The 24,172-nt window shown below is 54.4% G+C and overlaps 1 protein-coding gene across 5 annotated transcripts in view; it reads left to right on the top strand.

Moving 5' to 3' along the window:
• The window catches only part of RALGDS (ral guanine nucleotide dissociation stimulator), a 56,602-nt gene that overhangs the window by 20,498 nt on the left and 11,932 nt on the right, over nucleotides 1-24,172 (top strand). For 3 of the 5 annotated variants that reach the window (XM_066562757.1, XM_066562755.1, XM_066562753.1), the window contains exon 1: nucleotides 12,587-12,788. The exons of the other annotated variants lie outside the window; for them this stretch is intronic. In XM_066562757.1, coding sequence (XP_066418854.1) covers nucleotides 12,609-12,788 — 180 coding nt within the window. In that variant the 5' untranslated portion in view covers nucleotides 12,587-12,608. Of the gene's footprint in view, nucleotides 1-12,586; nucleotides 12,789-24,172 lie in introns of those variants that run through there. 5 annotated transcript variants of the gene reach the window in all.

Here is a 24,172-nt window from a genome sequence, read left to right as displayed (position 1 = left end):
TCCTCCCCATCCTTCAGCACCAGCTTCTCTGTCTGAAGCTTGAGGGCAATGTGAGAATTTGCTCCTCGTGCAGCTTTTACTCTGCAGCCGTGGTTCTCCCGGCGGTACAGGCTCTGCCTCTTGCACTTTCCCTCTCTCCAGTGAAATGGGATCTCTTCCCTGCACTTTCAGCCTTCTCTTTCTCTCTGCTCTCAATTTCCATCCTGACCATCCCGTGGGATCAGCAGAGCCTTTCAGGCGCTGCCGAGGTGGCTGCAAACCCAGATCCCTGCTCAGCCAGATCCCTGCAAACCCAGATCCCTGCATAGCCAGGTCCCTGCACAGCCAGGTCCCTGCAAACCCAGATTCCTGCTCAGCCAGATCCCTGCAAACCCAGATCCCTGCAAACCCAGAACCCTGCATAGCCAGGTCCCTGAAAACCCAGATCCCTGCAAACCCAGATCCCTGCACAGCCAGGTCCCTGCAAACCCAGATCCCTGCAAACCCAGATCCCTGCACAGCCAGGTCCCTGCACAGCCAGATCCCTGCACAGCCAGGTCCCTGCACAGCCAGGTTCCTGCAAACCCAGATCCCTGCAAACCCAGATCCCTGCACAGCCAGGTCCCTGCACAGCCAGATCCCTGCACAGCCAGGTCCCTGCACAGCCAGGTTCCGGTGCTGGCTCCATCCCTGCCCCAGGGCTGGGCACCCTGACTCAGGGCAGATCAGGCAGGGAACAGCTGCCTCTGACAGTTTGGTTCAGTTAAGGGCCTGTCAGTGCAATTTGTCTGTCCCTGTGCAGAGGGCTCGGGGCAGCTGCTGCAGGAGTGTGCCCTGAGCGCTGCCAGTGCTGCCCAAATGTGCTTGGGCAAATCCAGGCAAATCCAAATAAGGCAAATCCACTTTGCTGACTGGTTTGGCCCAGCACAGGCTGTTTGCTGCCTGCTTTGGGTCTTTGCCAGAGCATGGGGACTGTTTGCCCCTGGCCATCCTGCCCTCCCTGGGCAGAGGTGCTGAGTTGGAGGTGTGGGTGTTGCCTGCCCGTGGCTCCGTCCCCTCCTCTGCACAGCCTCCCATTCCAGGTCCTGCAGCTGGGGCAGGGACAAGGCTGCCATCAGCACAGCCATTAATTCAGAGTGTGCCAGCTGCAAACAGAGGGGAAATGCAGGGTTTGCCCCACTCACAGCCCTTAACACAGCAGCAAAGCACAGGTATAACCACGGGCATCTCCCACCCAGGGACTCCATCCGAGGTGACCCCAGGTAATTACCCCGTGTTTCAAGGAGCCCTGGGGCTGTGCAGCAGCAGAGACAGCTGAGAGTGGCGATCCTGAGTGTGCCTGACACGCCGTGAGCTGGACCCTGCCTGTGCCACCACAGAGCTGACACCAGCTGTGCTCTGGTGGCCCCGTGGCGTTGCTGAAACCTCCTCCTGTCACACACAGCCCCTGCAGGGCCGCTCTTCGGGCAGCACGGATGAGCCCCGGGGCTCTGGGCTCGGCTCCAAAGCCATCACACGGCAGAGAGCAGCTTGCTTTTGTCAGGCATTGCCCAGCACAGAGAGGCACCACTGCTGCATCCAGGTAGGGCTGGATTTAGCCGTGGGAGCTTCAAATACTGCTGAGAAAAGCCCTGGTCTGTATCAGCTCGATTTGGCCAATGCTGCTGAGGTGCAAAGAGCATCTTTGGTTTCAGGGCAATTGCTCCTGAGGTGGCAAAACCCTACAGGGAGAGGGGACAGTCAGGTGCAGCTTCTTTTATGAACCTGGAGAGCTTTGTGGTGTCAACACTGCTGGAAGGATTGGCTCTGCTGCCCCAGGAGCTGGTTCTCCCCAGAGCCTCCTGCCTGCCCCATCATATGACAATGACAGGACAGGCAGGGCTGCTGGTTCAGTTGGGGCAGAACTTGTGATATTTGGTGTTTTTAACTCTGGGCTCCTGGAGTCATGCGCGTGGCATCACTCGTGGTGTCTGGGGAGGGCAGCACGTGGTGCACCCCAGTGTTGTGGTCCAGAGCTCAGGCTTTGGGGCACCACCTCCAGAAAGATGCTGCTGAAGGCCTGATTTAGGAACCTCAAAGGCTGTTTGTATCCAAAATCTGATTTGTTGATTTTCTTGTGTCACTTCTGTGCAGGCATCTCCTCAGCCCTGTGTCCTCACTCCTCTCCTGGTTTCTCTGGGCTTGTGCTGGGGCTGCAGCAGCTTTTGGCAGCAGGATTTTGGGTTCCACTTGACAGCTCGGGAGGGGAAAACACCCAATCCCATCCTGCTGACAGCTGCCTTTGTAATTTGGGTGCTGTGAGCTCCCAGAGAGCAGCTGTGAGCATCAGGCCCTTCATCTGGAGGCACTGAGGAGCAGTTTGGGAGGACAAGGCTGATTTGGGTGTATTGAGGAGCTGTTTGGGAGGGCAAGGCTGATTTGGGTGTATTGAGGAGCAGTTTGGGAGGACAGGGATGATTTGGGTGTATTGAGGAGCTGTTTGGGAGAACAAGGCTGGTTTGGGTGTGACAGTCTTGGTAGTGTCTGGCTGTGATGTTGGTGACAGGGAAATGCAGTGCTGACCTGACACGAGGGGGCTTCCTCTTCTGCCTGCCAGGACAGCAGCACCCAAAAATCTCCCTGAATAACCCCTTTCTGCTCATCCTTCTCCCTTTAGGCTCCCGTGTGCATTCTCTGAGAGTCAGGGGTTTTTCTTTCATCACAGGGCTCTCCCAGCACTTCTCCTTCCCATACTGGAAACTGAGTGTGAATTAGAAACGGCAGCTGAGGGAGGAAGGAGGGGCAATGTGGTTTGTGGTGCCAGAGCCTGGGCTGGCTGAGCAGAGCAGCTGGGAGGCGCTTCTGGGGGCTCTGGGGAGAGGAGCTGAGGGCAGGGGAAGCAGGGTGGAGGAGCTGTTCCTGCCCTGTGGGGTCTGGCAGTATCGGGGAGCCCCTGCCCAGGGGGATCCCGCATGGGCAGCCCCGGAGCTGTCTGGAGTCAGGAAATGCAGAATAATCCCTCCCCACCCAGCTGTGTGCAGAGCGAGAGGGAATCAAAAGCAGCTGAAAATCCCGGATTTCCCTTTCTGTCTGGCGGGGAGGGATGCGGGAAGCACAGGGGAGGAGACAGATGAGTTAAGTGGGCACAGCTCCACCTTTTCCCCACAGCCCCTGGGGGGAACTGGCCCTCCCAGCCCTCCCCAGCTGTTTATTTGTCTATAATCGAAGACCTGGCTGCTGCTGACAGTCCAGCTGGCCTCAGAATGGCACCAGACCCCGTCTGAGAGCTGTGACACAATTCCACTGCCAGGGGCTCTCGAGTGCCAGCTGTGCCCTGGGAAGGAGCTTTGTCACAGGTGACTCTCAGCCAGGGCTGGGGCAAGGAGGGGCAAAGGGAAGCTCCCCAGGGGTTTGGCTGTTGTGAGAGATGACTCAGTGCATGCCCTGGCTGGGTGGCACCCTCTGTGCCACCGTGTTACGTGCCCACATGTCATGGAAACCCTGACACTGCTCCGTGACCGCGTGGCACGGGTGGCATTGGGAAATGATCCTTGGTGTGGGTCTGATCCTCGCTGCTGGGGTTAAAGGAGTCACCCTGCAATGGTGCTGGCAGCTCAGGAAGGGATGGATCAGGCCATGCACTCACAGGCAAAGAGGGGAGAAGCTCCTCAGGGCCCCACTGCTGTGAGAGGCTGGGTGAGCCCCTTGGGGAGCAGCTTGTCCCACTGTCTGCTCCCTGACCCTCCTGCAGGAGCTTGGCTCGTGTTTCCTCACTGTTTTCCCTGCAGTTGGGGGAGCCAGAAAGAGCTTAAAATCTAATTTCCTACCCGAATCAGGCTGATGCTGTCACGGTGTCCCTCTGGCTGTGCCCTCTCTCCCCAGATGACTTCTGAACCCGCCGACCTGCGTCGCGCAGATCTGGCTCAGGGCTCACAGATAATTAAGTCTGTGCTTAGAGATGATGAAATGAGACGGTTGAGAGGAGGAAAAGAATCTTGTAAATGCCCCAAAACAGCTGTAGCATGCGTTCATGTATTATTAGACACCAGCAAATCCACGTGGGAGATGCTTCTTACAAACACTTAACCGCAAAAACATTTTCGTTCTCGGTTCATGCATTTTTAGGCACCAAAAACAGTCTCGGGACACAAAACCATAGGAAGCAACACAAGTAGTTTCAGTGCTCATGGGATAACCTTTCATTTTAATAAAACCTGAAATTCTTTTGGCACTCAATGTGATTCCCAGAGCCAAGGCTTGAAGGAAAAACAACATAAATCATGGACTTGACAGTAAAAAGTTGGGAGGGTCAGCAGCACTGTGGTCAGACTCAGCCATGGTGTGACTTGGTGGCACTTGATGAGTTTGTTGATATTTCTGAGGGACAAACCTGGCCCTCAGCTGCTGGCACACAGTATTGTTTGGGAGAGCACTGCTCCTCCATGCCAAAACCCCCACCACAAAAAGAGTTCTGCTGACCATGGAGAGAGGCCCTGGAGTAACTTCCCCCTCTAAAACAATGTGGAGCGGAAACATTTCAAAGTGGTAATTACCAAAGGGAAAATAATTTTTTTTAAACATCCTTTGTCTGAGCGCCTAACAATACCTGGGAATACTGAAAGACTTTTCCAATCCTTAATTGACTTTTCAGCCATGTCACTGTTTGTTTCATCTCTGCAATAGCCAGCTCGGGGCTGGGCAGTGAAACTTTCCCTTTCCAGCTCTTGCCATCCCCTTTTCCCGACTCTCACGTGGCCAACACCAGTAAGTGTGTGCTCAGGCTGTCACAGCACAATGTTTTCATGTCCACTCACTGCATCCCTGCCCAGCCCATGGTGAATTTGGCCCAGATGTCTTGGCAGGGGCTGTGCAGTGTCAGCACTGGGGCTGCTGGTCCAGCTGCCTGATGTCTCTGCTGCTGCTGCTCCTCCTGCAGCTCCTCTCCCTCATCCCTGAGGCTGCTCCAGCCCTCTGGCTCCTCTCTTGGCTGCTGGCTTTCAATCACATCAGCTCTTCACTCTGCTGGAGCCTGGCTCCAAGGTTTCACTCCTCACTTCAGATCAGGCTTTCCTGCAGCCTCCCGACGTGTCTGGGGTTTGATTTATGCTTTCCCTGACGTTTGTGCGGTCAGAGGAGATACAGGACCATTGTTGGAACATCCTTTTCATATCCCCTCTTAAGGGGCTCTGTTCCTGTTTAACTGGGTTTCTTATTTTCAGTAATCTCAGTTATTTATTGGTGTTATTAATGTTGTGTGTGTGGAACTTTGCTGTTGCTTTGTTTCTCTCCATGATCTGGCATTTAAATCTGTTCCACCTTATTCCTATACTGGGATAACTTTCTGCAAATCTGTTTTATTTCCCTACCTGTATCTCTTCAGATCAACTCAGCACCTTACAACCTGTTTGGTTCCATTTTCAAGCTGGCCTTTGAAAATAAAATAATTTTTTGCAAGGTATCACCCCCATGTGCTTCTTCCCTGTGCCTGTGCTGTGGCATCACTTTTCTCTTGGACCTCTCAGCAGCTCTGTGGCATCATTCCCTCCCCTGTGTGTGTCCAGGCATGTCCTCACAGCAGCAGGGCAATGAGTGGTGCTGTGCAGGCTCAGGGAGCTGAGTCTGGGCGTGCTGGGGTGGTGACACAGCCACCAGCCTGCATCCCTGTCCCCAGGGGGAACAGCAGTGTGGGGTCACAGCACGTCCCCAAGGGTGCCCTGCGTGTGCTCTCACCTGGGCAGGGGACACAGGGAGCCTCTCCTGGCCTTCCCGAGCCCAGGAGAGCCAGTGGGAATAAAGCTGGAATAAAAGCTGGAAAAAAGCTGGGATAAAGCTGGTATAAGGCTGGAATAAAGCTGGAATAAGGCTGGAATAAAAGCTGGAATAAAGCTGGGATAAAGCTGGAATAAAGCTGGAATAAGGCTGGAATAAAGCTGGAAAATAGCTGGAATAAAACTGGAATAAAGCTGCCCTCCTGCTCTCCTGCCTGGATGCACAGCCAGTCTCAGTTCCCCATCTGTAGGCACAGGTGAGGTGGGTGTACCTGTCCCTGCAGCAGCACAGCCCACCAGGGCTGGAGCTAGGAGCTGAGGAGGAGGAGGAAGAGGAAGAGCTGCTCTGCCAAGCAAAGTTTCCCTGATATCCACTGGGATTTCTCCATGGATCAGTTTCCAGAGCCTCTTGTTTCTGGGATTCTCCTTTTACACGACTCAGCTGAACGTGTCATTCTGGCTAGTTGCTGTGGGTGGAAAACTGTGCTGCCTGCCCTTGGATGTGTTTTTGAAAGGTGAGCAGAGCCAGAGCTTTGCTCTGCTCTGTATCCACCCAGGTGGTGGATGTGTGTTTTCAATGTGAAATGAAATCTCACTGTTTCATCTAATTTTTCTGGCAGATGAGAAGGAACAGCTTGATTTCAGGACTGAGTTTCCCTTATCCTGAAGGGCTACACCTATTCCCACCTTTCCCTGGAATTTTTTTTGTGGCTCCATAACCCTTCCCCTCTTTTCCACCAGTGGTTTTCCTTTCCCTGGCTGTTCTGCAGAGAAGCCAAGCAAGCAAGGATGGAAATTGCAATAAGGGAGCACCTGGGAGCCTTGAACCCGCCACACTCTGATTGCTAAGCAACAGGGAGAAATGTTTTTCCTGTTTTCCTTTCGGTTGCAGGCACCTTAGGTGGTATTTATTAAAAGAGCTGACTGAAACATTCTGGCAGAAAGGTGATAGGGAGATAAAAGCTGCTTTTAAAGTCAAACAGCTCGAGAAATAATGGTCCTTAGCAGAGGGGCTTAAAGCCTGCTGAACTCTGCACTCTAGGGAGAGCCAGGTGGGAGAAGGGACAACGCTGCCCCCAGGAGCTGCAGCTTCCTCCCGGGGTGGGGATGTCCCTAACAAAATTCAGTGTGGGGATGTCCCTAACAAAACTCCCTGAGTGCCTTGTGATCCTGAGCTTTGGTCCCTGCATCCCCCTGCCAGCAGTGCCCTGCAAAAGGCTCTGAGGTCTCTTGGTGCTTTTCACACCTTGGGCCCCGCTGCCTTCAGCTTTTGGGGCACATTTTGATATTAATGGTTGTATCTTTTCTCTTATTTTTCTGAGTATTTTCTCCTTTGCTGTGGAGGAGTCCAGGTGCCTGCTTGAAGTGTGCTGTGGTTGCTTCTTTCTGAGAAAGTGGCTTGATCTCCCCCCACCTCACACGCTGGCCTTGTTCTGATGAGCTTTTAGAGGTCAGAAAGTTTGGAAAACAGATGTTTGTGGTGTTGCTTGCTGCCCTAACGGAAGCTCCTCAAATACTTGATAAATTGCCTGGAGAAGAGAAGGTTCTGGGGCAATCATAGCATCCCAGAGCATGAAGTGGCTTCAAGAGAGCTGGAGAGGGACTTTGTACAAGGGTCTGGAGTGACAGGACAAGGGGCAATGGGTTTAAAATGAGAGTGGATTTAGATTAGATATTAGGAAGAAATGTGCCCTGTCAGGGTGGTGAGGCCCTGGCACAGGTTTTCCAGGGAATCTGTGGCTGCCCCTGGATCCCTGGAAGTGTTGCAGGCCAGGCTTGGAGCATGCTGGGCTAGAGGAAGGTGTCCCTGCCCATGGCAGGGTTGAACAAGACAATCTTTAAGGTCCCTTTCAACCCAAACCCGTTGGAATCCAAAAAACCCAACCCCTCAAAAAATCTGTGCTTCTGCCACAGCCAAGGGAGTGATGTAAGGAGTAGGATGGAGGAGAAATATTCCTGCAAGCTCTTGAGTCTCCAAGGCTTGTGGAATGATTGCTGAGCTTCAGGAGCCTCGGCAGGAGCTGCCATGGGCCAGCTGTGCACAGGGGCTGCAGGAAATGCACCACAGAATGGCTGGATGGAGACTTTTAGATCCTGATTGCCCAGGGATTTGCTGTGCTTCCTCTGCTAGGAACTGACAGTAATTAGGGGCTTGCCTGGCTGTGTTAATGCTCGGTGAGGAGGAGAGCTGTGCTCCTGAATTAACCCGGCTGGCCGAGGGGAGCAGGGGGTGCTGCAGCTGGGGAAGGGCACAAGCGGCAGCAGAGCCTGAGCCAGCCTTCCTCCCTGCCAGCACAGGGTTCACAGTGCCTGACCTGTCGAAAACAGCTCCAAAAAGCACCCAAAGCCTGGAGGCAGAGGGATCCAACTGCCCTGGATCTGAAATACTCAGCAGAGAACCTCCTGAAATCCATGCCTGCTGTAAGCTGTGGCAAGTGGTGGGTGGCTCTCATCTAAAATCTGGTTAAATCAGGGTATTGATCATGCTGGGAGTGAGAATTGGGTCTGTGAGGGTCTGAGGTCTGTTGGTCCCCAAATTTGGGGGGACCCAATCTCACATCTTAGTACAGATTGTATGGACAGAGCAGTGACATTGTTTTCCCTTCTTTCTCAAGCTTTCCCCCTCATCCTGAAGTGGAAGAGATAGTAGTGGTTGTTTACTGTTGGATTATTATCATTATTATTTCTTATAAAATAACTTCCAGCTGAGCCTGGGCAGTGAAAACAAAAGTATTTTCCAATTAAAATTGGAATGCCCAAAACGTTTTGATCTAGCACATAATGCCTAACCTCCAGTTAGTAATTCTTGTAACTAGGTAGCACTTTTCCTCTAAAATGCCTTAAAAACAGCAAGAAAAAGGGCTTCCCCAGCTGCACAATAGAAGGAAGTGCTGAGGGCTCCATGTCAGAGCCTGACACAGACTCGCCTTGTGAGCTGGTGCCAGAGCTGGGACAGAGGCCGGATAATGTTGCAACTCCCACATAAAGCAGCCCAGTTCCCCTCAGAGGCTGCTGCTTTGGGTCCTGGGTCCCTCTCTGGTCCAACAGTGAGAGCTGGAGATGTGTGATGCTCCAGAGGGGCTCAGTTTGAGGTGATGAGGGTGATTCCTGCCTCCTCTGCTCGGGGCTGAGATCAGCTCTTTGCAGCTCTTGGCATCGGTGCTGCTGTGCTTTCACTGAGGCTCAAAGGGAATGTGGGTTTGTTGGGGGGCTGGCAGTGCCTTGGGGGTGCTGGCAGTGCCCTGAGGATGCTGGCAGGAGCCCTGGGTTGTTTGCAGGCAGCTGATGGCAGGCAGGAGCTGCTCCTGTGGGAGTGTTTGTGAGCCACGCTTTGGGGTGGGCAGCCTCACTTGATGGCAAAAAACCCCCACAGGAACACTGAGCACAGGAACTGGGTCACTGTGGGGTTTGCTCTGTAGGAAATGTGCTGGGAAGCCCCACTCAGCAGCAGAGCAGGGAGAGGAAAGCAAAGGAGGGCTGGAGGATGTGGCTGAGGGAATGCTCAGACACCACGGGCTGGGGAGAGACAACTCGGGGTCCAGGCTGAGCCCAGTTGTTAACTGAGGTCTGAATCTGCAGGTCCTGACTAGGACAGATTGACCCAAATTGATTCCCAAACCAGAAAACTGGCTTAAAGTTTCCAAAAGTTTCCCTGTGTTACCCTCTCCATGTTACTGACCCTGCTGGAAAGGTTGGAGGCTGAAGCAGAGGAGCAGAGCTGCTCCAGTGTTGGGCGTGTGGGTTTGTATTTATCCAGCCAAAAGCTGATTTCAGAGGGCTGGAAAGGCAAAAATTGGTGGATTTCTCACAGCACCCAATTCCTGGCCTGCCACAGTGGATGGGACATTTACAGATGACATGGAAAAGCTCAGTGTGTTGTGAAAAGTTTCTGGCTGAGTTTGCCAAGTGCAAGTTGACAGTATATTTTTTTTAATGAGTCACCCAAGCACTGATCCTTTTCTTAAATCCCTGAAGTCACATGCATGTCAATTAATCCCATTTTGCAACAATTTCTCGACCTTCAAGGGTGCCAGAGGGAAACCTGAGGGTGTGATGCTGCCTGCTCCCTTTCACCTGTGTGCTTAGAGGCAAATGAGAAGCCTTGAAAAGTTATTTGTTTTGAATCTCATGATTTTCAAGAGCCTTGCCCCTGAGTGTTTGGGGTTAGCTAGGCAGAGCAAACATCCTGAACTTGGGCTCCTGACCCTGCTTTGAGTGTTTTGCTTTTCAGACCCAGAAGGCTCCCAGGAGAGGAGAGAGGAAACTGACTGGCTATTTTTAAACCCTTGCAGTTGCTTTCCTGCCTTATATTATTTATTATCCATTATCAGAAGTGTTTTTCCCCTGAAGCCATCTTTAGTGGTCAACCGAGGGACGGTGAAAATGGCCCATCAGACAGAGCTGTGTCTTTCTGCAGAGGTCAGACGGAGCTGGAGGCTCTGGGAGGGTTTTGCCAGCTGAAAATGAGTGCTGCTGTTGTTTGTTGTGTGCACTCGAGCCCTGCCAAGCAGTTCCAGGGGTGGGTTGTGATTTCTCTGCCCTAGGACTCAAACATGAAGCAAAGCAGAGTTTCCCTCTGAAATATTTCACAGCCCAGAGAGGCAACACTGATTTCTGCTGGAAAGCAGGTCCCTGCCTCTGATTTCAGCAGGTCCCTGCCTCTGATTTCAGCATGTCCTGAGCAAAGGGATGCACAACACTGAGTTTCACAGCACATCTTGCAGTGCCAGGTGGCTCCTGCATGACGTGGCAGTGGGGCTGGGGACACCTCTGCAGGGAGCAGCATCACATCCTCCTGTGGTGGAGCGAGCTCCACTGACCCACCTGGCACTGCAGGGTGCCCTGGGCAGGATTCAGGGCTGGATCTCCGTGCCTGGGCAGGCTTAAAGTGTGTCTATTGCCCCCAAAGATGTGGGGCTGCCAGGGCAGTGCAAGGCCCTGCTGCTGGGCTGAGTCCCCTTTCCCAGGATGTCCAGGAAGTCCCCTCTGACCTCTTTGGCTCCAGATAGAGCAGGACAATAGCCCACGTTGTCCTGGCTCATCCTTCTGCCTGGTAAACTTTCCAGTTGGAAGCCTATCACAGCCTGGCAGCTTTGTTAATCCCTTCCTGCCCGGGCAGGAGCTGCTGGTGCCCTGGGCAGAGCTGGACATGTGAGCCTTGGCTCCATCCTCGCTGGAAATAAAGCTGCAGGGCTGGAGGGCCCTGGGAGGCCGGTGTTATTTCAGCTGCAGAGGGAGCTGAGGCATGAAAGTCCCGGGTTTTGGTGGTGTCAGCAGCACTGCCCAGACCCTGGGATGCAGTTTCTGAGTTTGTGAGGAGGGAAGGGGAAGAGCAGGGGAGGGCTGGAGCACGCAGTGCTCAGCACAGGGGGCTGATGAATGACAAACAGTTTTGCTCATTTCTCTCTGCTTCTGAAAACAAAATTATGTTGCAGGGGTTCTCTAAAGTGGGATCTGCAGCCCTGCTGTGCCCCAGGCTCGTTTTGCTTTCCTGGAGTCCCTGCTGGGCCGAGAGCACTGCCCTGGCCCCTAATCCCCCCTTTGCCTGTGCTGGGGGGCAGGCACTGACTCACCGCGGGTCACATCACCGCAGTCCCGCAGGGGACACTGCCTGCTGTCCCCGCAGCGCTGTCACCGTGTCACCAAGCCCAGCGAGGGGCTGGGGGCTGAGCTCATGGGCCGGGATAACGCTGGGATGAAAGCACGTGCTGATGATATTCACGGGCTGGCAGTTCTCACTTTTCCTTTGGCTGGCGGTGTGTGACCCCCAGGTGCTTCACGAGCACCCTTGTGGCACAAAGCTCCACTCCCAGAGCCGTTGTCACCTCTGTGACTTTGCTCCCACCCGGTTACACAAAGCTCCTCTCCCAGAGCCGTTGTCACCTCTGTGACTTTGCTCTCTCCCATCAACGGTAAAAAAAAAAAAAAAAACAAAAAAAAAACAAAAAACAAACCAACAAAAAACCAACAAACCCGGTGTTTTTCCCCCCCACCCAGCTGAGGCTGGAGCCCCGGCCACCCCATCCCGCAGCCCCCCGGGAGAGATCATGATACGAGCAGTGCAATGGGGAAGAAGGTGAGGGAGTAGAAGTCTATTTTTGGGCTGATGGGGATTTTGAAGTTTATAATGAATTTTCATTCTCAGAAGGAGGTGGGGCTTTCTGTTCCGGAGTGGATGTAGATTGCTACTGGGATTAGGCTGATTAAGAAGGAGGTTTTGACTGTGTTTGTAATTGTGTTGGGGGTGTTCTGGAGGTTGTTGGATAGGAGTGGAAATAGGATGGGGGTGGAGAGGGTTACTAGGGTTAAGATTATGAATGTGTTTAGGACTAGAGAGGGGTTCCATTACTTTCACTTGGACTTGCACCAAGATGAGTGACTCCTAAAACCATTGGATTACTATTGTCCTTTGAAAGTAAGGAGACTGAGGTTTTATACTCAGATACAAGAGTTAGCAGTTCTCGCTGGTTTTACCTCTCCTTTCCTCCATCATCATCCTCCTCATCATCCTCCTCATCATCCTCCTCATCTTCCTCCTCCCTCCCTCCTCCCCTTTGTGCAGCCTCGCCGCCTTTCACACCCGCCGCGTCCCCATCCCCGTTCCCCCTCCCCGAGGGGGCCGAGCCGAGCCGGGCCGGCCCCTGAGGGCGGGCGGAGGCTGCGGGAGGGAGGAAATCCAGCCGCGCTTTACAGCCCAGCCGGCTCCGTGCCTGCCCCGCCGTGACATCAGCCCGCTCCCGTGCGGTGCCTGCCCCGCTCCTCTGCGCTCCTCTCCCCCCGAGCATCGCCCCCACGTCCCCGCTGCGGCTCCCCGGGCAGCCGTGGGGGCTGGCGGGGCCGGCGGCGGGGTTCGGGGCAGCCGGGGATGCGGCGGCCCCGCCGATGGTGAGCCGCCGCCGGGCCCCGCCGCACCATGGCCCCGCCGGCCCCGAGAGGATGTTCGAGGGCTGCCGGCGGGCCAGGAGCCTCTGGGGCGGCGTCAGGCTGGAGGTGGCCGGAGAGAGCAGCCCCGTGGTGCTGCACAGCTTCACGCAGCTCGACCCCGACCTGCCGCCGCTGGAGGTGAGTGCGGGGTCTGGGGGGTTTGGGGGGTCTGGGGGGGCTCCGCCTCGCTGGCAGCGTGGGTAGGGCTGGCCCGGAGTTTGTGGGCATCCGCAGGGTGATTCGCAGAATTCTGTTACACAGAATCGCTGAGCGGTTTGGGTTCGGAGGGACCGTAAAATCGTCTTTCTCTCCAGCCTTGCCATGGGCTGGGATGCCTTTCACTAGCCCAGGTTGCTCCAAGCTGCGTCCAGCCTGGCCTGGAACGCTTCCAGGGGCAGCCACAGCTTCTCTGGGCAGCCCAGTGCCTCACCACCCTCTCAGAGAATAATTTCTTCCTAACATCTAAATCTGCCCTTCTTCGGCTTAAATCCTAACACTCCATGCCCTTGCAAAAGTCTCACCAGCCTTCTTGTAGAGGCCTCTAGGTGCTTTAGGGGTTTGGTGTTTCATTTTATTGAACAAATGGGTGCCCCTGCTTGTTTTTTTTTTTCTTTTGCTGTGAGTCCCTGTGCCCCTGGGGACTGTAGGGAGAAACCAGATGCTCTCCCTCCAGGCACCCAGGGAAAGGGGCAGATTGTTAAAACTTCGGGCTTTTCATATTTTATTTGAGACTTTGGCTGCGGGAGGCAGGAGTCTGCTCAGATCTGAGCCGTTTGTAAAGGCTTCAGGCTTGTCCAAACCACAGAAGTGTCCTCTGGGAAGGTTACGGGCATTGGGAGGACTTTCCTGGAGGATGCAAAAATATTTGTGCTTGTTTGGATTCGACCCCGGGTGGTTCAAAGTCAGGCTGGTCCCAGCGAGGCCCCGAGCGCTTTGTTGATGGCAGCTGCATGTGGAGGCACCCGAAATAATCTGAGTCAGAGCTGGGCCTTTTATCTTTTATCCTGGTAATGGATGATCGTCATCGGTGTGATGGGAGTGTCCCTGGTTGGGAGCAAACGGTGTGTCAGGAGGAGCTCGGCGGGAGGAAGATTTTGCTCTTCAGAAGCCGCAGCCCTGGCGGCGCAGGGGTTAACAGCAGCGAGGGTCAGCCAGTCTGGCTTTGCTGGGATTTGGAGCCAGCTGCAGATGTGCTGCTCTGGATGCTTCCCGCTGGAAAAGGGGCGGTGCAGGGGGGGAATCACCGCTAAAGCCTCTCTGGCTGCTGTGCAGATACCCGCCGAGGGCAGCCCGTGTTTCGGGGAGGGCAGCGGCTCCTTCTCCCAAACAACCAACCCCACAACCTGCCATGGAAAAGTCCTGCTCAGGAAGGGATGGTGAGCTCAGGCTGTTCCGCTTCACCTCTGGCCTGGTGGCGGCAGAGCTCATCAGCTCCGGGAGAGTTCATGGAAGCTCCATCCAGCTTGTTTTCCCTGCTCTCCCCTCCCCGCTGCTCTCTCCTGGGGGTGGGCGTGCTGACATGCTTTGGAGTGCATCATCTGGTTCGTGTTATGCCTGGCAGGAAGTCCAGCCTCGGGAGGCTCAGGGGCCGCGCTTTTGGCAGGGAGAGCAGGAGCAGGGAGGGGGGAAAAAGAGGGGAAAAAGAGGGGGTGATGCAGCGTGCTGGCCCTCTCATGCCAGGGGACAGCCTGCCTGGCACAATGTGCCCTAGCTGGAGGAGGCTCTGGAGCTCAGGGGGGGATTTGGAGCATCTTGGGTGATGTGGCTGTGAGGGAAAAGGGATGGGGCTGAGGGAGGCTTTGCATGGCCCTGAGCAAAGCCCTGCTCACCTGAGCCTGGCACGGGCACAGCCGCCAGCCAGGGCTCCCCTCGAGCTGCCTGTGCCCACATCTCTGCCCTGGGCTGTGCTGGGGAATGGTCAGAGCACAGCCCCAGCATCTGCTCCCTCGAGTTTCCCTCCCAGTCCTGAACAGAGAAATTCCTCCTTTTATTTTTGTTTTTTTTTCCTATTTCCAAGTGATGGTGAGAAAAGGGGCAGCCCAGAGGGGTGCACAGTGACCTCCTGAGCAGCTTTGGGATGCACAGGGTGTTCACTGCATGACTGGGGAAAGGAAAAAATGTGTCACTGTTGTGACAACTGTGGTGGCCTGGTGGGGCTGCAGTCCTCAGGCAGAGCTGTAGCTGCACACTGAGAGGAGAAGGCAGATTATTTGAATAAGATCCCCCAGGGACCATCAGTGTTTTGCTGAGCCCCAGTGACAGTCCCCAGGACACGTTGGGACCTTTGTCACCTCATAAGAGGGAGCTGTGCTGGTTTTGGCAGAGCTCCTGGGTGGAGAGTCTGGTCCCACAGGGAATGGAGGCTCCCTGGAAAGCTGCTGGGCAGGCTGCAGGGATTGTGGCTCTCTCTGGTCCTTGCTGAGCCCCCAGGGGATGGCAGCAGGGCAGACTTTGCCTGTATCCCGCAGCAACGGTATCGATCAGCATCTGTGAGCATCACTGAGTGAGGCCTCCTGGCCCTGGGAGCCAAGGGCTCTCACCAGGATTCGAACCACGGGGGATGGAAAATTTAAACTGACTGTCTCAAGTGGGGGATTGACAGGGCAGCTTTGCAGACCTTTTGTTTTGACCTTTTCAGTTCCAGTCCATTCCATATCCAGCAGTGAGTGTCAATCCTTCCAGTCCAGCAGGAGCCACAGAGTGAATCTGGTGGCCCTCCTGGTTCTGCTGGCCAGGAGTGGCCTAAAACACCACTGCAGATGACACAGACTGAAACTTTCATGCAGTTGATGTTGCTGAACCTCTGAGGAGGCTGGGCTGACTCTTATTAAAAAAAGCCCTTATAAAAAAGTCCTTGTAATTCTGGCTGTGTTTGTTTTCTGAACAATTAGGAGATTTTCAGTTGCTAAATGAATCCTTGAAAACTTGAATTGCTCAGCCCAGATGCCTCATAGGTCAGTGCTTGTTCTTTACAGCTGGGAGGGAGAGGCAAAGATGTCTCTTAAAAGCCATTTTCTTTTCACTTCCTATGGTGCCTTTGGAATAAGATCCTTTTCTCCCAGCCTGTTCTCCCCCCCAGGCACAACCTGATATGTCCCCTGCAATTTGCCAGATGAACATCATCTGTTGGTATTTCTTGGATGGGGAGCTACCTTCTGGCTCCCTTCCAGAGGGGTTTGGTGAGGCCTGGAGCAGGCTGGGATGCTGATTGTTGGTGGCTGATGCAGGGTGGGAATAACAGAGGTGGGAGGGGTTTTTTATTATTATTGTTTGATATGGTTAGAGGGAAGCTGGAGAGAAGCTTCCAAATGCGTTTGTGTAATAATTGTTTTACTCAGAGGCTTAATAAGGGTTTCCATAAGGGTGGGCATCCCCATACTGGGGTCTCACTGAGGTTTTAGTGGATTTAGTACCACACTGGCAGCCCTGGAAACTGAAATCTGTGTTTGTCCACAGGATGAAGGGGCAAACAGCCCCCTAGGCCACCCTGAGCTTCAGCATCACTCAGCTTCAGCCCCCTGGCCCAGATCACACTATTGCTCCACTGCAGCCTCTCTTTGTGTGGCTCTCAGGGTGGCATCACCAGGCAGGGGCCAATAAATGCTGTCCTGGAGTATTTCCCCGCTTCCCTGGGCCTGGCTTTGGGGTGTGATGAGCAAAAGGAGCATCAGGCCAGCTGTGCCTGCAGGGATGGGCCTCATTTAGCACCCACCACTGTTTGGGATTTGGGGTCTGGCTGTGATCACCCCACTCTCAGGGCCAGAGCTCTGCCTGGTTGGTCTGGCCAGCAGCTCCTCCATCTCCCCTCCCAGCTCTCTAGCCAGCCTCTGTGTCCCCCGAGGGGAGTGTAATTGAAGGAGCAAAGAGCTTATTTAGGTCACTCCAGACCCCATTTAAAGGCTGGGCATGCCCTGCTCACACTTTCTCTAACACCCTTATCTCCAGAGCTGCCTAATGCCTGGCTTTCAAACGTCCATGCTCCTTTTATTTAAATATATCCTTGCAGCAGGGCTGTCTCAGTTCTCAAATATTTCTTCATCTCCCACGGACTCAGCAAGAGGGGGGAAAAAAATGTGGTTGCTAAGGAGCAGGATTTGGATACAAAGCTGGCTGAGCTGCTGGCAGGGGGCCCCGGGGGGCTCCAGCACAGCTCGTGGCCAGCCAGGGTTTGTGCATTGCTTTGGTGGGGTCTGGGGGGGGAGGATTGGGGTTTGAAACATTCCTTTGGCCTTGGGGAGAAGGAGTTGAGTTGTGGGATCGAGTCCTTTTACAGGTTAGTGTGATGTTTGTGTGAGTTAGCTCCCACAGCAGCAGCCGTGGCTGCTCCCAAGTGTGTGTTGTATTCCAGGGGTCTGTGGGATCTTTGTTTTGCAGAGGGAAGCATCTGTGGGCTGAAAGGTGATGCTGGCAGTGGGGTTTGGTGCCCAGGAAGAAGCATCATGCTGGAATTGTGAGGCAGCCCCCGGCTGGAGCATTCCTGGGAACACCAGCAGGAGGGCAAGGACTGGGGTGTTTGGATATTCCAGTTATCAGGTGTCTCAGTGCCCAGGTGGGGACTCACCTGCCCCTCACAGCAGCCCCAGTAATGATGCATTTGGACTTTGCTCCTGAGTCATTAGGGAAAGGGAGTGCTGAGCACGCAGCACTAATCCCAGTAATCCCAGTGATCCCAGTGATCCCAGCCGGGCTGCTTGAAGGGAGTCACAGGGAGGGGGTCGGAGCAGGGGCAGAGCTGCAAGGGCTGCTCTGGGCACTGGGCTGGCACAGGGGGTTTGTGGAGGGGCCTTTTGTTCTGCTCACACCTGGGAACAGCCCTGCCAGAGGTGCCAGGAAAGTCCTTTCCCAATTCTGAGCACGGGCAGCGTGGGCTGTGCTGTGCTGCTCTCCTCCTGCGCACCGGAGTGACTCTGCAGCTCCCCAGACCTCATCCCTCACCTGGTTTGGGTTTGTTTTTGTGATGTTATGAAAATCACCTCTCTGGTTTTCAGTCACATTCAGCTGTGCTGGCCCGGGTTCTTGCAGGGCCGCACTTTCACATTAGATAACGCCGAGTTCCCTCCACCTGAGGGTCAGGAGTTATGTGACAGCTGAATGTCACTGGAGATTAAGCACAGCAGAGGCTCCTGGCGTGGCCCTTTTGCCTCGGCTGGCTCCACAGCAGTTTGTTTTCATTACACTGTTGGTATTTGGATGAGCTCTGCTGTCAGAAACGTGCTGGGACGAGAAAGGGCGTCTTCCCTCCACACGTGGGGTGCTGGGAGCAGCTGCTTGGGGAGCCCCGGGCTCAGCAGAGGCAGGATGGGGATGGCTCTGCCTGCCAGGGACCAGCCGAGCCCTCAGAGCCACTGGGAGGGGAAGGAAAGTTGGTCTAACTTGCAAACAGAGCAGATTGGAGAGGAAACTCATCGGAGGCAGCTTCATCTGGAATGCTGAGGCATTATTTTTTGCTTTCTGCTAACCACGGTCCAGCAGCTGAACTGAGGGCTGGTGTGGAAACCTGCTTTGCCAAGGGCTCGCTACCTCTCTTACCAGAACTTCTTTTCATGTGATGGAGCAAAACCACACAGCCTTCCCCTGCTTCTTGCAGTGGTTGGGTCTCCATGGTGACCCTGAAGCTGAGAGCCTGCCCCAGGCTCCTGCTCCAGCCAGAGTGTGTTTGTGAAATGATGTGTTTGCTTTGGGTTCACCTCTAGGAGTCGGAACTGACTTCAGGAAACCAAGGCTTAGCCAAGCTGGGCGAAGCAAAGCACCTTGCCTGGGACTGGCAGGGGCAAAGCTCAGCTGTGGGAAGTCAATAAGGATGCTGAAGCTCCACCTTCATGTGGGTGGCGGGTTCAGGACCTCACCTTCCAGTTTAGGCTGAAACCCTGGGGATTTTGGTCAGAGAGCTGTCTAAGAGGCTCAATTGGTGGCCTGCTGCTGGCAAGGTCTGGCTCTGTGCACTGCAGCAGCAGAGCCCGGGAGCTGGGGCTGATGGTGTCACCCCAACAATCACTGCAGACCCTCCAGGAGAAGGCCAACCTCAGGTTGGTTTATCACCCTAAAGTAGCCCAGCTTTCCTCCAAAAGCTGCTATTTTTTTCTCCAAGAGCTTCTATTTGTTTGCTTTTGGTTGTATTTTTCATGGCTATCTGGTCCCAGCTGCAGTTCTGCTGCTCAGCAGCCCCGTGCTGAGCAGTGTGTTGGTGGTGCCCGTTGCTGGTGACACTCACTGGCATTTCTGGGTTTCCAGACAATGTGCTTTACTCCATTCTGTCCCTGTTGCAACAGTGAGAGCTGGCACAGACACAGGACAGGCCTGGCTGGTTCTTCCCTGGCAGAGCTGGGGTGACTCAGAGCATAGCTATGGATCACACCAGTGTCATAACAAGCACTTCTTCCCTGAGGTGCTTCTTAGGGGGGTATTCCACAAACTCCATCTCTCCCCGTGCTCATTCCCATGGGTTTTGGTGTGTTCCTCAGCAAAAGTCAGCTCTGGGAGGATGGGGATGTTTGAGGCTTGGCTGGTCTTAATCCAGGGAACATCAAAGGAAAGGAGTCAGGGGATGAAGGTTGGCACCTCTGCCCTCTTCACATTGTTGCTGCCCCACAGCCATTGTGCACTCCAGCTTTTTGGATATCCCAAAATAATGTTTTTAAATGTGAGGGCGGGCTGTAGGAGTGCTCACCTGTAATGCCAGAGGATGGAGGGGGCAGGGTGGCAGGAGCAGGAGAGTGGGGTTGGGAACGTGTGTGCACCGGCTCACTGAGGTGTGTAGCCGGGAGGAACAGGCTCCTGTGGATGTTTGAGCTGCTCTGCAGTGCTCCATGGCCAAAACCCCGCACCTACAGAGCAGGGCTGAGGGTCTGGGGCAGGAATTCATCCTCCCAGCCCGGGCACCTGCATCCCTTGTGCCGCAGATCTGGCACACAGGGCAGGACCCGGGGCCAAACCTCACTTTGGTGTGTGTTCAGACACTTGACAACAGCGCGATTTTTATCCTTTCCCAGTGGTTTTCTCCCCAAAGGTGCCAGTTAATCGTAAAATCTCATTTGCCTCAGCTGGAAATCACCGGGATCTGGCGGAGCATCCCGTTCCCCCCCTCCAGGTGTCGGCATGTTGCCACCTGCTCACGTCGCGCCTCCTGCCTCGTTGACACCTATTTAAGTAATGCTCCCAAGGTGAGATTTAGTTGTTTACAAAGCGGGAGCGCTTGCTCTTGCCTCTTCCACCTTCCCACGGGAGTAGCGGGATGCTCTGCAAGGGGAAAATCTCCTCGGAGCGAAGGGAATGGCCTGGAACCCGCAGCTGGGCTGTGCCGGGACACGCTGGGGCTGCGGGCGTCAGGAGGAGGCTGGGACGAGCCCGGCTGATCCCGGGAATCACAAACCAGCAGCAAACGGAGGAGCCTCGCGTCATCCCGGCCGGGCTGGGAGCTGGGCACGGCCGGAGAACAAAGCCCCGCATTTATTCCTGCCGTCCTTTCGCCGCCAGCCCCTCCGCGCTGGATTGTTCCTGCATTTTCTCTGCTTCAGCTGTTTACTGGGTCACCCTGGTGCAGACACGCACGCACAGAGCCGAGGCTGTCGCTGTGCCACCGGCGCTGCCATCGAGCCGGCTGGCACAGCGCGCCCGGGGCCAGCCTGGGCTGGGGGCATGCACAGCCCCCCAGGCACCCTCTCTGCACGGGATTTTGAGGAGGGGGTCCCTAAAGGTCCAGGATTGTCAGCTTTGCCCGGTTTGGTCATGCCGGGTTTGGTGGAGGGAATGCTGCTTGACGTAAGGCAGAGTAAACACATGGGTGGACGCGTTTCTTTCACTGGGGTTTATTGCACTGGGGTTTATTTTCGGTTCAGTTTATCTAAGCTAAGGATGTGTCTGAGCTAGATTGAAATTAACCTTGTTCAAATGGAAACGGAGGGGAAAGGTGCTGTTTTAGTGTGGCCAGGCAAGGCTGTGGCTTTTGGACAGCCCCTGGTACGTGCACCTTCAGAATTCCAGGGAGATTTTGGCTTTGGCTGATTCCAGTGGCTTTGCTGTCTTTTCCCCTCCTCAAGCTGCAGCAGGAGAGTTACTGCCCAGACATTCACATTTACAATTTAATCAGGCTGCTGGGGAATACTGTGGGGTGAAACTCTCTGGGAATGTCAGTGTGGGGTCAGTGGGATCTGGCAGTTGGGATCTTTGCTTTGCCCTCTTTGCTTTGCCCCTCCTGCACATCCCACCTTGTGTGTGCCCAGGTGAGCTCTCCATTCGTGCAGGACATGGCTGTGCCAGGGCAAGGGGCAGGTTTGACAAAAGGAGCTGATTTTATTGCAGATGATGCTTCTTAAGACAAATTTTTTGGCTGTCTGGGCTGGTGCATGGGCTGAGAGCTGAGAGTATTCAAGGTTTTGCATCTCAGGGAACGTAAAGGCTTTTGTGAAGATGGAGTCACTTGCAGGTGCTGATGCATGCAAAGGACAAGCATTGCCCTGGAGCTGCCACAAGGAACAAGCCTGTGTGTCCTGGTGAACATGTGTGACGCCAGAATTGACATTTTAGCTGTGACTGTTCCAATCAGTTTCAAGGAACATCATCTCTGAGTGCTAAGCTCATCTCCATCCCTTCCCCAGTACACCTGCCAGCTGTTGCTGCCCCAGAAATAACACGTTTGGTGCACCAGGGGCCTGCTCCAGAGGTGGAATTGATAGAGTAGATTAGGTCAGGTAGGCTGGAACTCTTCAGGGCACCCCTTGTGTTTAAATTCACATTTGAACAAGGTTGAGGAACTGTCATGTTGCATGTGACTTCCAGGTGCTACTGTACACCCAGAAAAACATCAATCAGTTTTTGAACTTGTTTCAGTTATGTTTTTATTGCAGATTTTTCTGTTCCATCTCAGTAAAACGCAAACCTTTTGTTCTGAGCCGAAATGACTTGGAATGAGACGCTCAATCTTTATTTAACCTCGCGGAGCAGTACCCACATTAATTTTTCATGCACCGTTTTTCACCAGCCGCGTCGTTCTGGTTTCACTTCCAGTAATGCCCCGGGGGTGTGGGCGAGTCGGTGGCGCAGCAGTGGCTCTGTGAGCAGGGCTGTGTCCCTCTGCTCCGAGCCTGCCCCTGTGCTGGCTCCGGGCAGGGATGCTCCAGGGCCGTCACGAGCACGGGGCTCAGGGCCGTGGAGCAAGAGCCAGATCTGCTGTGTCGGCGGGATCTTTTTTTCCATCGACTTAGAGAGGAAGCAAAACCTGCTGCACTCAGTTTTCTTCGAATAGCCTGCAAGGGGAGCCCATCCCAGCACGTCCCCTGGGAGGGGACACGGGGTGGTGTTTCCATATGGGGTGCAGATGGGTGGTGGCTTCCTGGGTGTAGGAAACTCAGGGTTTGCAGTTCATCAGTCATCCCTTTGTGGCTGGAGTTTGTTTTTCCCTGGGGAGTCCCCCTGTCAGCCTGATCCCCCAGCCACCTGCATTTCCCCACCTCAGGGGTCCGATCCTGCCCCTTGGAGGCTGGGGATGGAGTGGTCATGCAGAGCCTTTGATTTCCAATCCAGAAAAAGAATGGAACAAGTCTCTCCACGTGGGAAGGCTTTTGGTTTTCTCTAAAAGCAAACCAGGAGCAAGTGGGGGAGGAATCCTGCTTATCTGCTTTGTCTCGTTCCTGGACTGAGGCTGAGCTCCTAATCCTTGCTCCAGCCACTGACTCACTGCGTGTGAGTCACAAGATGCCTCTGTAACCCAGCTGCCAGCTTCCCTTCCCTTCTCCCTGGCCTGCCAGGGTGGAGAAGGCTGCCTTTGGATACCCTCTGGGTCACAGACACAGGGTCAGAGCTGCTGTTGGTCTCAGAGCCCGAGAGAGGAGGTGTAAGATCCCTACAAGAGGCAGATATGGGGTGATGTGGCCTCTCTTTCTCTCTGCCCCATCGTGGTGCTGGGTGATGCTCTGGCTCCAGGGCTGTTCCCCTGAGGCACAGCTTTCTGTGCTGAAACACCTGGAGCAGAGTGTCAGGAAAACCCAGCTGTGGAGCCCAGCATCTGCTGGGGAGAGAACAGGCCCTCAGCTGTTGCCACTGGCCTGGTGTCCTGGCAAAATCACCCCTTTTTCATGGTGGGTTTGAGTTCAGCTTCTGGCCCTTTTTCTGTTCTTTTCCTGTTTCCCCTTTTGTTGCTGTGTTTTTATGGGCTGCTGGAATCAGTCCTGGTTTGAGGCAGCTCGGAGCAGGCAGGAAGGAAGGCAGAGAGTGTTGAAAACCCAAAGGAATTGTGTCTTTCTGCTGGACATCTCTGCATGGGGAGCAGGGGCTGGGTGCACCCAGCTGTGGCAGGGGACTGAGCTCCATCAGCAGGGGGAAAGGAGACAGTGGGAGATGAACTTGCCCAGCTGGAGAGAACCACCCCAGTGCCACCATGGCCATGGCTGGGAATTAACAGTTTAACACCCATGGCTGGGATGATGTTTTGGAGCAAAAGTGCTCCTGCCCTCAGTGGGGCTGCTGCTCCACGGGACATGCTGTGAGTCACCAGCGTGGGCACCTTTCCTTCCCCTAAAACAGGGGATGTTTGTCAGCTTCCTCAGCACTTGGGGTAGTCCTTGGAGCCTTCCTGAGCACAGCCAGGGGAAGGAAACAGTGAGTGCCAGGAGTGGATGATCCCTCCAGGCAGAGCTGTGGGGGAAGAGCCACCACAGGGCTTTTTGCCTGGAAGTCCCCATGGGGGGAAGAGTGTTGTGCTGTGTGTGCTTATTTTGGACGTGTAGGACAGAGGGTGCTTCTGCTTTTGTGGTCTTTATCTTCGGTTCACAGAACTGAGCTTGTTTTCCTTTCACTACCCGGGGCTGACTTTTTTCCTATTTCCTTTTACATAATGTCATACACTCAGCTTTGCATAAGAGGTCCCAGAGTCGCTGCTGTTGCTTGCAGGGGTTCAGGGTTTGCTCCTGGGGGTGAAATGAAAGTGAGCTGGGGGTTGGTGTTGGACATGGGCCGAGCTGGAGCTGGTTTCCTCTGTTTCTGGAAAGGCCCATTTCCCGTTGCTAGTGGGAAGGGATTATTCTGAGAAAGGGCTGGGGATTGTAAAGACCAAACCCCCAGCTGCTGTTCCTGGCTTTACCACCTTTCATCGGGTGCTTTTGAGCTTGTGCAAGCACGGAGCTTCAATGGGAAACCCCTGGTGACGTCTCTGAGGCTCAGCTCTGCCTTTTCTTGTCTCTGTTAATTCCCAACAGGCACACGTTCCTGGCTTCCCAGGGGCAGGGTTAGTGCCTGCTCCTCTCTTGTGGCTGGTAGCAGCAGCCCCTTTGAATTCAGCAGAGATACTCTCAGTGCTGCTCTGTACCTGTCTGTAGAACAGGCATTTTGTGTAACTCAACAGAAAAGGGAGCAGAGTAACACAAATATCTTGATTGTTAAACCAGCTGTGGTCCAGAGAGCATCAGCAAAAGCACTTTAAGCAGTTGTGCCTCCTCCACATGTGCTGAAATTAATACCTTTTTCCACTAACAGTTCATTATTTTTGTGCCTTTGGAGGCCAGTGCACTAACCTGGGGCACGTGGGACCA

This window comes from Molothrus aeneus, chromosome 19 (genome assembly GCF_037042795.1).
Source record: "Molothrus aeneus isolate 106 chromosome 19, BPBGC_Maene_1.0, whole genome shotgun sequence".
NCBI lineage: Eukaryota > Metazoa > Chordata > Aves > Passeriformes > Icteridae > Molothrus > Molothrus aeneus.
This window is presented reverse-complemented; position numbering and strand designations above follow the sequence as displayed.